General features: G+C 49.8%; 3 protein-coding genes across 12 annotated transcripts; 2 read left to right on the top strand and 1 right to left on the bottom strand.

The window, feature by feature from the left end:
• Positions 1-366: 366 nt before the first annotated feature.
• On the bottom strand, positions 367-7786 carry LOC131205800 (dnaJ homolog subfamily C member 5 homolog). 9 transcript variants are annotated; one of them, XR_009156768.1, is made up of 9 exons: positions 7301-7786; positions 6118-6256; positions 5897-6049; positions 5656-5787; positions 4791-4856; positions 3441-3651; positions 3064-3191; positions 2415-2653; positions 367-2154 (listed from the first exon to the last, which is right to left on the bottom strand). XR_009156768.1 is itself a non-coding variant. In XM_058198055.1 (7 exons), exons 1-7 carry the CDS (start codon positions 7318-7320, stop codon positions 2144-2146), a joined length of 732 nt encoding a protein of 243 aa, XP_058054038.1. In that variant the 5' UTR covers positions 7321-7786; the 3' UTR covers positions 367-2143. The 9 variants fall into 9 exon arrangements, 1 of the variants encoding a protein (XP_058054038.1); XR_009156770.1 differs by having other exon boundaries at positions 3106-3191; XR_009156769.1 differs by having other exon boundaries at positions 2415-2650; positions 3106-3191.
• Positions 7787-8308: 522 nt separating this feature from the next.
• On the top strand, positions 8309-8860 carry LOC131216381 (cytochrome c oxidase subunit 7C, mitochondrial-like). 2 transcript variants are annotated; one of them, XM_058210859.1, is made up of 3 exons: positions 8309-8359; positions 8422-8517; positions 8615-8860. In XM_058210859.1, exons 2-3 carry the CDS (start codon positions 8431-8433, stop codon positions 8729-8731), a joined length of 204 nt encoding a protein of 67 aa, XP_058066842.1. In that variant the 5' UTR covers positions 8309-8359; positions 8422-8430; the 3' UTR covers positions 8732-8860. The 2 variants fall into 2 exon arrangements, with proteins under 2 accessions (XP_058066842.1, XP_058066841.1); XM_058210858.1 differs by lacking the exon at positions 8309-8359 and having other exon boundaries at positions 8366-8517.
• An 845-nt stretch (positions 8861-9705) lies between these two features.
• LOC131215932 (angiotensin-converting enzyme-like) lies at positions 9706-12206 on the top strand. The gene is made up of 4 exons (XM_058210327.1): positions 9706-9727; positions 10032-10119; positions 10209-10403; positions 10466-12206. Exons 1-4 carry the CDS (start codon positions 9706-9708, stop codon positions 12204-12206), a joined length of 2046 nt encoding a protein of 681 aa, XP_058066310.1.
• Positions 12207-12307: the final 101 nt, after the last annotated feature.

Here is a 12307-nt window from a genome sequence, read left to right as displayed (position 1 = left end):
TCACAGCTTCAAGCGTGATTCACGCGGTGCGGTACATTCCCGAGTGGTTTTCGAATCCATACGTTGTGCGGATGATCATTTGAGGATCACCAGGAACCGCAATCGCGGCTCCATCTCGCGGGGCGTCGTACGACCAGATAAGGCGGACTTCCGATTACTATAGAAGAACCACGCGTTCAGTTAGCAATGCAACAAACCATCGAGGCGGAAGTTCGGAACACAGAAACTAGTCCCTAGCGTTTATTGATGTTTAAAATTTGTATGGGAACCTGGAAAAGAATAGAACATCGTGGGTGTGTATCATCTTCCGGCAGAGGCATAGACAACAGAGCGCACAGCGGACGCTCGAGAAAGAGAGATTGTTTCCAGTTTTATTTGACGCGGGGCTCTATTTTGTGGACTGCGCCTTTTTTGGGTTGGATTGTTTTGCATAACACGTACGTGTGGCAATGAATGTTTCGTCGTTCAGGTCTTAGGATTTGTTTATTATTACATTCGTTAGAGTTAGAGAATCGGGGTTATCGTAACACGTCGTCGGTGCGCCGTGAATTGTTTTGGAAATTGAGGTTCGCCGGGTTTTTGACCGGCACGCCGCCGTTGGTGCTGCGCTCCTTCGTGTTCGCGTATTTTTACAGTATTTAAATTGTAAGGGCTCTTCGCATCGTGTCCGCGCGCGTCGTCGTCGTCCTTATGACGCTTCGCCTCCCAAGAGCGGTCGGATGATGGCGGTCGATGATTCTTCCTACCTCTCGTTAGGTGCGCCCCCTGAATTCTGAGTTACACATCTTGTACGCCTAATACACACGCCTAGAGAGAACACCAACAACAACACAGACGACTGCTAACAATGCCGGGTGAGGCTGCTCGATCCCGACCGTGCTTCGAATGCTTTGGAAATTCGGGATAAATGGATATAAGATATATGAATTTTTGTGAGTGTATATATATGTGTATTGTTCTTTGTTTAATTTGTGTCCATCCTTGGAGCGGGATGTGATTTGGATTTCTCTGCCACGCTGAGGAGATACAAGAGATGCTACACAAAACATAACAAGCGGCTACGTGTGACCTTAGATTTGTTGGGCTAGTCTCTTCGCCGGCCTAGCAGGTCTGTCCTGGACGACGTAAAGTTAACGCTCCCTGCAGCTCGTTGTCCCGAAATTGAAGCGAATATGAATTGCAAAAATCTCAAGTCTGAATCTGAACACTCAATAAATGAGGGCGTAAAACGGAGTTTGTTGTTTATTGTTGATCGTTGCCAACATAACCTAGCTTCTCTCTCTGGCTCTCGCTCTACCTCATGCTACTAGCGGTTTCCATTGGGATTCATGTCTTCCGTGTTTCCCTTCCACTAGGTGTCTTTTCCGATCCGTTTCCTTGTACCTTGTAATGTTCGCGTTCATTTCAACTTCAATCAGTGCGCCCGGAGGGTACCCCCACACAGCGATTCCATCCGACCCCGATGTGTCCGACTCACGGGATGTGTGTTCAATTAAAACAAAGCGTCCCCGGGGCACAGTCCCACGGTGGCCCGTTCTCCCTCTATTGATACTTTTCTAGTAGTAACAGCAAAACACATGATGTGGTAAGGAGTTTGATTTTGATTTTTGTCTACCACCACACATCACACGATCGAAAAAGACAAAAACACACACATCACACGATCGACTAAAGCCCCACAGCTGTGTTGGGGTGAAGTGCATATCTGTGTGCAAAATATCTCACAAGAAGAGAGATATAAAGAGGAACTGGTGCCGGGACACGCATTTTGTTTTGCTCAATCGTTTAACGTATAAATATTTCTTAAAACAGATATATCTCCTCGCTCTGGCTCTCAATCTCTCTCTCGCTGTATTCTCTCGATTGTTCTTAACATCCTCCACGTACACACAAACTCTCGCTCTCTCTTGCTATCTGCGCTAGTATTACGATTTGTTATTATTGTTACAATACATTGTTTGTTTGGTTTTCTTGTCCAACGTTCCGTGCAATCCGCTGCAGGAGTGATAGGTTGCGCTGGGAGCGGCGGCGAGCGAAGCGAGTTTCGGACCGGGCACACCCGCCGAGCGCTGGCTAACCGAGCGTGTGCACGACGAGAACCACAAACACACAACATTATGATTAATGGCGACGATTAACAGCTTCACTTCATACCTAAAACGGGAGAAAAAGGATCGGTTAACATCGTCCGGCGTGGATGAAGAGCAATGGGAGAGTGTTTCTAATGTCAATACTACTCGACTCGACGATCGCTTCGATCCTGGGGTGCGAACACTACACATACACATCTACTAGGAAGGCAGCAGCAGCAGCGACATCTAAATTTCTAATTACAACTTAACGTTCTTGTAGCTTGCAACATGAGTCTCTCGCGACCGCTTCCGACTGGTGTGCATCTCGCACGTTTTACTTACGGCGATTGTACACGGAGGGAACATGCCATCAATTGCTACGATTCGAGAGCCTTGTAGAACGTTGCTGATGGGTGTAAAAGGGGACGATGAACAACGAGCGCACAACTTAATAACAACAACAACAACGAAAGTGCGTGCTGTTGCCGATCGTGGCACGGAGGGATGATGATCACGTTCCGATTAGAAGAGAGCCCTCGCGATTGCCGTTGGGGGAAAGCTTCAAAACTGGAGCAAATCTCCTAGGTCAGAAATGGTGCACAAAACACAAACGGTTTCCTTAGTAATTGGTCGCAATATGGGGAAAATATAAAAAGTAAAACGGGTATCGATCGACGGGCATGCGGCGTCGTGCTACAACACAAAACCAAACCGGAAGCGTGATGATGATGAGGGCGCGCGGCGTGCATTGTGGACCACATTCTGCTGCTCTGCCTGTGCTTTATCATGCGTTGGAAAGTACACGGTTTTTCATGCGCCCCTACCCTGTCTAATAAACTCTCCTCTATTAGGTCACCAAACTAGCGGAAAGTTTGAAGCACAACGAACAACAACGGACAAGTGAATGAAAACGGATCAAACAAATCAAGGCGATCCTCGAGAGGAGGCGTGTAATGGCATGCACAGAACTGCACCGTCTAAGGATACCTACATGAGTGAGAGTAATGTCGTAGAGCAGAAAGGCAAAGTTTACCATTTTATTCTGTTTTGGTTTTGTCTGAACGTGAGAAGCCGCGTGGTACCGCGCGAACCGGATGCTCCGAAATGCATTTTAGTGTCCTATGGTAGAGAGTTCCGATCAACCCGATCGATGGCGGCGAATGATAGGAATGGGAGAAATAGGCGTTAAACTCGTTAGCCGTTGGACACAAACACGAACGATCACGAGCAACCCGCAACAGATATGGCACATTCAGTGTATGGAAGGTCGGCTACCGTCGAAGAATGAGTCAGGCAGGCAACTGAACCGGAGTTTCTGCCCGTCCGGAACAGCACACACAATAAAAACCAAAAAAAGCAACGCCTTACCAGGTGTGTACACCGGTTGATTGGCCGTCTTGAGGCCCGTGCTCTCGGTCGCGGCCGACCCTGTGAACGGATTGGTCGGATTGGCCGATGGCGGAGGCATCGCGTACACCGGCATGCCGGCACCCTGCGCCTGGCCGGCTTGCGGTTGTGCCGTTACCGGGTTACCGCCGCCACTGCCCCCACCGTTGTCCTCCAGATCTGCCAGGTCCTCCTAAAACAACAACAAGAAACACACATTAATCGGGGGGCGGGTACACAATCGATCGGAGGGAGCGCGTGCCCGCGCCAATGCCAATGCTGCTGCGGGAACACAAACACGCAAAAGCAAAGCAAACAACAACTACCCGCCTATTGTTTTCTATTCTACCCCCCAGACGAACACACACAGAGAAACAACCGGGGACGTACCGGGAACAACTAACTTGGCTTGTACGCGATGACTTGTTATCAAAAATTTATGGACCCCAAACCGGGTTAGTTACGCGTGTGCGCGCACGTGTGCTACTAACTAATTAACTGCGGGGAGCATCAACAACACAACAAAGCGATTATACTATGATTAGCAACGCAACCCCGTTTACCATGTCCGCCGGCCAAACACACCCCGAGCCGCGCCGAACGAAAGACGCACCGCATTCTATCTTTCGGGACGGCCGAAGACGTTCGATTTATTTACCATTCAATATTATAACGCAAACTCAATTACATTCCGGGGTTAGGGTCAACAGCGACGTCGGCTGTCGATGATACTGATTTTAACGTGATGTCTTACAAGATCGCTGGAATTCTGTATCTGTTTGGGATGGCTAACGCTATCTATCTACCGCTAACTAGTACCACCAGAGCCTTTATTTGTCCAATTGACCCACACAACTGCGCCCTGCGTCGTTACACACAGTAATGACATTACATCTACCAGTAATGAGTTGTGTTAATTTCCCTCAACAACTTTAGACCCCGTGGTGCTCGCTCTCGCTCGTTTCTGTTTTGGGTTGTCTACTTTTAAATTTAATACACATTTTGTCTACGAAATAGTTTCCAACTAAGTAAAGAAACAAGAAGAGAAAACAAAAGAGAAAATAAGTTAAAAACGGGTGTTAAGGAGCAAATCTACGTGAAGTGAAATGGTGAAACACGATCTCTCTCGATCACGAGATGAGCAGCGGATCTTGTGGACAAATGGGGAGATGTTGTGATTCGAAGCGAGAAATGAACCAAAACGATTAGTAGTATATCAGTAGTAAAAAGGGAAAACGTGCGCGATGATGATGAAGATGGGATGAGATGAGATAGTAATAAATGGCCACATAAACGAAACAAAAGGTGTACAAATGATAAACCAATACGTACTCTTCGCGATGGCTGTTCTGTGACGGCCGATCCTTCCCCTGCGTTGCTACTACTGGCACCATCTCTCTGATAAATGTAGAATAAAAAACAGCATGTAGAAAAAAAAACCGGATGATGGAAACGTAGCGTGATAACATTGAGTCGGTGATGGCGCGTGTGGATGAGGTGTCTGAATGATGAATACGCCAAGGAATGGTCAGCCAGACCCGGGTGTTCCGGGGAAAGTCAATTCGCTTCTACACAGGCCAACGCAACAGGAGAGATCGTTAGAAGTGCAGTGCAATAACAGAAAATAAGGGGCCAATTTGGATGATCGAACAAAATCAAAAGAACGGATGATATGACCAATGATAACATGAGACTAATTGTTGAGCAATATTATCTTTTTTTGTGTTCAAAGGATTGTGATTTAGCGCGACCGAACGAACCGGAACAACCGATTTCTTATTCGCTACGTTTCGGGGGCCAACTGACCTATCAATGCCTGACCAATTCGTTCTACGCACAGCCAATTAGAAGAACAAAAACCAAACTAATATCGGTTAGAGTAAAAATTTTAGACACTTTTATCGCACACAAACACACACTTCACACGATAGTCGTACGAAAGGATCACGTTCCCTACACGACAACCCAGGAGGACCCATCCCCTTCATCGTATTCCGCTGCATCCCGCTGTCGCACCGTTGCGCACACATTGATAGAAGATTTAACGACCCTGGGAATCGTTCGTAGCCTAATCCTCGCGCATAATGCAAGCAGCGGCGTTTTGAGTGCGCAAATAGTAGGGGTGCAACAAGCGGCTAACAGAATGCTTTCTAACCCCTGGCGCCCGAATGTCACCGATACGAAATCGTGTACTCACGTGCAGATGATGATAATCGCCAGCGTTCTCCGGCGGTACGGGTTTGTACTTTCCGCAGCAGAAGTTACAGCAGCAGCAACAGCAGCAGCAGCAGTAACATCCCGTAATAATACCGCAAATCATAAACAACGCCTAAATTGGAATCGATCAAAATACGGAATCGGAAATTAGCCACATAACGCTTCGTGTCCCGGTCGGAGACACACTGTATTCGGTCCGGGTTGGCCGGCCCGGCACGTACCTTGCAGGTAGGCGAAGTAACGACGAAGTAAGCATTGACATTTTCTTCACCAAACTGTTCCGCAATGTACAATCCAAGTGACCCATAATTATCGTAGATGTTTCGCTTCGTCAAATCACTCAGTATGGAATGGGCTCGATTGACCTCTTTGAACTAAAACGAAACGGAAGAGTGGCACAATTGGATCGCCGCTGCTCCAGCCGTGCCGAGTCCTTGCCTACCTTGTCCGCTGCGTCTGGGTTGTTCGGGTTCTTGTCTGGGTGGTACTTTAGGGCCAGTTTCCGGTACGTTTTCTTGATCTCATCGGCGGTGGCCGTTTTGGGCAGTCCCAACGTTAGGTACAGGGTGTCGCCGGATGTTCTGCGTATGTGTTCACATGTGCGCAGAGGAAGAGAAACACACAGCATGAAAAGAAATAGCGCCATGGAACGACGCAAAACGACGTTAAATCACACAACACCGAAATTGATTGCCTAAATCGAACGTGACGTACTAATCGGGCACATACTGTTTGTGTTTCGTTTCATGTCCTCAACACTTTCGTGCATGCGTTTTGCTTATCAGTTTCGGAACCGAGAGCCTGTGATGATTTTTTTTTTTGCAAATCGCTTAATTAATCATTTGCGTGCCGTGCGTGAGTCACGCCGTTGCCGCTTTGTTACTTGGTGTACTAGGAAAACGCAACGCCTGGTACAGATCAATAGCTAAAGATGTTTTTCAATAATGTAGCAACAATTTCAAGAAGAAAGTGTAAACGAACACCAGGAACCTTCGGGTACGTGCTTGTTCATCATGTGGCATGGGAAAAGAAATGTGCGATAGGCTGAGTTAACGGTGTGCTGCCAAATGGTCTGCTGCCGTAGCTGCTCCGGGGATTCCTTCCACCTCAAGATGTTGTCTTGAAAAACACAACCCGTTCGTAGTGTGCGTGAGCAACCGACCCTGTATCGTACGCCAAACGCCGTATCCTTGGGCGAACCTAACGCACCAAAACAGTCACAAGGCATGCTGCGATAGTGTGGTGTGCGCCTCATTAGGATACACGTATGGTTAAGCGATTTGTCCTTATTCGCACGAGAAGTCACAGTAAACCACTAACAAGGACATGTGCCCGTTTGGGCGAGTTTCCACTTCACGGTGACTGTCCAACATTTTTCAAGCAGCCCTTCAGTGCGCTGCTGCCTGGTGGAAAAATCGATACTTGCCAGTATTTAGTACTATGCCACGGCTACACGGCTTTTCCATGCGCCAAGTGGCAAAAGTCGAAACGCTGGCGATGTGAACTTTCTTCTGCGCGTTTCTCTCCAGAGGGAGAATCATTTATATGGTACCTTGACCATTGGAATGTATGCACCACTCGTATGTACGTCATGTAGGCACCCTCGCGCGACGAATCGTACTTACGATAATTTTCTTTTATCCATTGTGATAAGCCTTTTCGATGTGTTGCACACTGGCAGATGGTTTACGCCAAACGATACTGGTTAGCTTTGATGCTGCGGTGCGGCTAGTCTTCCGACAGCCAAAACCCGGAACGAGTACTTAGAGCGTACACTGGCTAGCACCGTGCCAGCTTTGCATCCAGTCAGCAGACTTTGACCAAACGGCGATGACTTCAGCTCTACCGTGGCAAAGGGTGGTGCCCGCGTTCCCGCTGCTAACTCCCGGAAAATAAGCCAAACTCACACACTGGGCAGCCACACAACACCGACGATGGCTCGCTCAGACAGTAACGGTGACCGCAATATAACGTTCCGAACGCGTATCACAAACAGCACCAACCACAGCGATCTGTGTTTTAACGAACCGAGCCGTTCTGTTAGTTTTCGGATGTATCGCAGCTGCACTGAAAATCCAGCAGCTCCTTCGTTCCCGTGGTACTTTGGCGCAGAACCCTGTATAATTTGATAATTTGCAGCGTTTACGCGCAGCCCCCTAACACGGCGAGGGCGGATTCGTTTCTCCGGTGGGCCTGTTTTACTATCGCACCTTGACTGTTCTTAGTTGTTTGTGCATGGCACCACAGAGCGAACAGTGACACCGGATACCGCTACGCGACACACTGTGCTTTGCTGTGCAGTTTCCAACCTTGCGCTTTGGAGGGCCGCTCCGTTGACTTTCGGCTACTGTTGTCATTTGCAATGCGACCTGTCGACAGAGAAGATATATTTGAAAAGCGGACTCTCAAAACTAAACCTGATTTTCGCATAAAGTTTAATCACTGAATAATAATAGTGCTTCTGTAAATTGCACTGACATAGAAAATAGTTAAATAAACTGTCTAGAAAAGTTGTAAACCACCTTGAAAATGAGTCCCGCATTATTTTTCATCTTCGTTTCCGATTGCCCCGGTGAAAGTTGTGGCACCATTGTTTTTCGTTGCAGCAACCTGCGCGATTTTGTTTGACGTTTATCCACCTTCTGCCATTCTGCCATAAACTTTGGTAAGTTGCCTTTGCCAGGGTAAGTTCGGCTTCAGATTGAGGAAAACGAAACGAACGACAATCGTAACTCTATTTTTGCAGGAAATCAAAATGTTTGCCCGCGCCGCTAATGTTACCCGCACCGGAATGACCAATCTGGTCCGATACTCCCACTCGCACGGTGGAATCCCTGGCGAGGTAAGTGTTTGCACTGCGTCCGCATTACATAATGAAAGCGAATATTTGCACTCGCGATCGAGATTGTTGTGACCGACGGTATTCTTCTGCTCCGTAGAACCTTCCCTTCAGCCTCACCAACCGGTACAAGCTGACGGCTATGTTCATCGTGTTCTTCGGTTCCGGACTGGGTGCTCCGTTCTTCATCCTCAGACATCAGCTGTTGAAGAAGTAAATCCCCTGCGCCCTGCACCGGGCCGGTCTATTTTCCATCTGTTAGTGAGTTTCATAACATGCGACGTGTAACCACCCCAGATTGGGGAAGAAAGCAGCAATAAAAGCACCCTAATCTGGGACACAAAAAGTAATACGATGTTATGCACTCACGACCACCATCCACCAATGTTTGTCTCGTTCGGCTTAGGCCTTCCACCGAGCGAGCTGCCACCGCAAGCGCCGACGCAAAGAAACCAATAAATAATCAATCACCGATAAATCCGAACAAATTGAGCTACATAAGTTTTCATTTTACCTTATCACTGTGCAAATGTCGGCAACCTTTTTTCGGTTGACGATCCACGACCAGCGCGGGGGAGGGATATTCTGAGGAGCAGCGTTTCAATCTGGCCCTGGAAAGGGGGTTACTCACATTCATTGACTCCCTTTGTACGCGGTGAAATTCAAATAGAAGGTGTCCCAACGTATGGCGTCTTTAGCGTATGATTAGATCCATGATTTAAAAATTCCGTGTTAAAGCTATAACGAAACGCTATCCAAAGACGGTTGCCTGAGGCTCACGACGATGACCAAGCTTTCAAATCTAAATTCCACCAAACCACCTTACCGAGAGCTTGTAAAAGCCTACCCTCAGGCCGACGGCCCGAGAATGGGGCTCTTGTTGTTCGCGCTCGAAAGATTAGGAACCTAAGCTGCCTCACGGCCATTAACAGAAAGAACTAAATGTTTTGAGTACTTTTCACTGGAACAGGCTGGACATATCCATCTGGACATGCTCCGTTCGATGCTCTGGGGAAATCAGAGTTCAACTATCCGAAACTCTGCCCGCCCAGCAGATCTAGCGGCGGCGTGGTAAAAGCCGCAAAAGGTATAAATATGACACGTCCGTTGGATGGCGCGTTTAGTCCCTCTCTAGTGTTCGGTAGTAGTGCACAAGGGGACATTTCTCGACGGCGATGTTCACCCGTCGCCATGATTTGTGCATCCAGTGGCCGTTAGTGGTAGTGGTTCTAGTCATTCAAGTGTTTTACCAAATTTCACCGAACGCCTCCGGACCAGTCGGAAATGGTACGCCGCCACCAGGCCACAGACAGCGCAGTCATTAATTAATGACTACCCACAAAAAAAGCATTAACCGTTTTACGATAGATTAAATTTTGTGCCCGTTTGGCACAAAAAAGGGATAAAACAAATCGTCCGTTGCGCGTGCTAATTGAAACATCCTGTTTTACGGTTTTCCAATTTTCCAAACGGCCACCGATGGGGGCGCCTGGTCGTGCGTTGCACCGGAACGGTAGTAACGGATGCGAAAGCGTGGTTCGAGCGTATGAACGCGGAATTACAATCGCTGAACCATGAAGCGGCACAATACGCTTGGGATCTAAGGTACGGCAGAGAAACGGCTCTCTTCCTGTCCCGTGCTCTCGGTAACGTTTGGTGTCTTTCGGTTCGGTTCGTTTTGAAATTACCACCAGCACACCACCGCACGGCGGGGACTCCCACGAGGAAGCGTTTACGCTCGAGAGCATGGTCCAATTAGCTCAGCGCAAGTCGATGTGGCTGTATCATAGCTGCGAGGAAGGCAGTAACTACCGGCAGTACGGATGGCCGTACGATCGGGCCTATTATTTGCTGTGCCGGGGTGCACGAAACACTCACCAGGAACTAAGGTACGCCGCTAGAGGCCGGGTGGCCGACCGAATTCCAATGATTCCGTGTCCATTTCTTCCAGCGAAATGGCCCGATTGACCGCGTTCATCCAACGCATCTACACCGAGACTGAAGTCTGCATTCCTGCCGACTGTGGTGCCGGCCAACGCCACCATCAGCTACCGGATGGTGACTTTTTGTCGAGTAACACCTTCGTGCGCCATCCGGGACTGGCGGTGACACAGTTGGATCTATCGTCCGTCGGCCTCTACACCGCACCGCACCGTGTCACCGGCATGAGGAAATTGACCTGTTTCCACGGTGAACCCGATCTGGAGCGGCTTATGTTGGGCGGTGTGCATCTGTGCGGTATCGAGGAAGAAGCCACGATCCTGCGGTGGGCGTGGGAATCGTGGCGAATGGCCGTCGGGCCACCGATGCGCCAACCGTACGCTAAACTGATCGGTCTCATGAATGCCGGCTGCCTGCGTGGGGCAAATCAGCGTGATGTGGGGGCCTGTTGGCGCGAGGAACTCGAAATACCGGACCTACGGCTGCAGGTTCACCAGCTGTGGCAGGAAGTGAAACCGTTCTACCAGAAACTCCACGCCGTGGTTCGTTACTTCGTGCGCCAACGGTACCCTGGCGAGGCAAGGCGCATCGATGAGAGTGGTCTGGTGCCAGCACACCTGCTCGGAGGGATGTGGAGTCACAGCTGGATCTCGTACAGTCCGGACATCATCCCGAACGCGGTCGACATCGATCGGCAGTTTGCGAGCGCGAACTGGTCCGCCGCGGATCTCGTGCGCCGGGCGGAGGACATTTACGCCTCGATGGGTTTGGAGCGTATGAGTCACGCGTTCTGGAAACAAAGTCTCATTGGAAACGTAACCAGTGCGATCAAGTGCCACGGTACGGCTGCCAACATGTTTGACGGCGACGACTACCGGATGATTGTGTGCCCGTCGAACGCCGCCACGGCCGTGCAGGATTTCTACGTCGTCGTGCACGAGATGGGTCACATCGTGTACTACATGGAAGCGGCGGCCAAACAGCCGACCATCTTTCGCGACGGTACCACGGCCGCCTTCCAGGAAGCGTTCGGTGATGCCATCTTCCTCGCAGCCATGACACCGCAGCATCTCGTGCGTTTGGGTTTGCTCGATTCGAAGCACATGGCGCCCCCTCGGGCGGACCTCGTGGGCGGAAGTGGGCTCAACTCGTTCGACTATGCTTTTCTGCTGCGGATGGCGTTGTCGAAGGTGCCGACCATCCCGTTCGAGTACCTGATGGACGTGTACCGGTGGGATCTGTTTGACGGAAGCGTCGACTATCGGCGTGACGCGAACCGTTACTTTTGGTACCTGCTCGAACACGAACAGGGTATTCGTGCTCCGCCGAGTGAGGCCGGTGAACGGCAGGGCGAGCGCGATGAACTGTTCGATGCCGGTGCCGGATATCACCTGTCGGACAATACGCCCTTTGTGCGCTACTTTTTGGCCAGCTTTCTCAGCTACCAGATCTACGAGGGACTGTGCCGGAGCGCCCTGTACGGAACGGCGGGCAACACTGATCCGGACGCAAACGAGATCCCGATGCCACTGCACCGTTGCGATCTGTACGGGTCGAAGAAGGCGGGTAAAAGTGTGCGCCAAGCGCTGGGCCTCGGTGCCTCCGTACACTGGACAGACGTGCGGGAGGAGCTGACCGGGAAGGAGGACATTTCGGCGGGCAGCATGCTCAGGTATTACGCCCCGTTGATCGAACTGCTGGACCAGTTCATCGACCAGCACCAGCTCGTTGAGGGCTGGATGGCGGATTAATCTTCTTCACTAAACGGGGTGCACCGTACGCGGATAAATTACATTTTTCATCGCCATTATTTATTATTCTCCTGCGCCTTTGTACGTGAGAGGTAAGTGTC

This window comes from Anopheles bellator, chromosome 1, assembly GCF_943735745.2.
Source record: "Anopheles bellator chromosome 1, idAnoBellAS_SP24_06.2, whole genome shotgun sequence".
Lineage (NCBI taxonomy): Eukaryota > Metazoa > Arthropoda > Insecta > Diptera > Culicidae > Anopheles > Anopheles bellator.
The sequence above is the reverse complement of the archived record's forward strand: the minus strand, read 5'-3'. Positions and strand labels throughout refer to the sequence as shown.

Bases quoted from the DNA above. Each gene is read 5' to 3' on its own strand.
- LOC131205800 (XM_058198055.1), bottom strand. From the start codon at position 7,320: ATGGATAAAAGAAAATTATC. The intron at 5,788-5,896 runs GTACGTGCCGGG...ATTCCAATTTAG, and splicing joins TTACTTCGCCTACCTGCAAG to GCGTTGTTTATGATTTGCGG. The intron at 4,857-5,655 runs GTGAGTACACGA...TACATTTATCAG, and splicing joins GCGATTATCATCATCTGCAC to AGAGATGGTGCCAGTAGTAG.
- LOC131216381 (XM_058210859.1), top strand. From the start codon at position 8,431: ATGTTTGCCCGCGCCGCTAATGTTACCCGCACCGGAATGACCAATCTG. The intron at 8,518-8,614 runs GTAAGTGTTTGC...TCTGCTCCGTAG, and splicing joins ACGGTGGAATCCCTGGCGAG to AACCTTCCCTTCAGCCTCAC.
- LOC131215932 (XM_058210327.1), top strand. From the start codon at position 9,706: ATGATTTGTGCATCCAGTGGCC. The intron at 9,728-10,031 runs GTTAGTGGTAGT...CCGGAACGGTAG, and splicing joins GATTTGTGCATCCAGTGGCC to TAACGGATGCGAAAGCGTGG. The intron at 10,404-10,465 runs GTACGCCGCTAG...CATTTCTTCCAG, and splicing joins AACACTCACCAGGAACTAAG to CGAAATGGCCCGATTGACCG.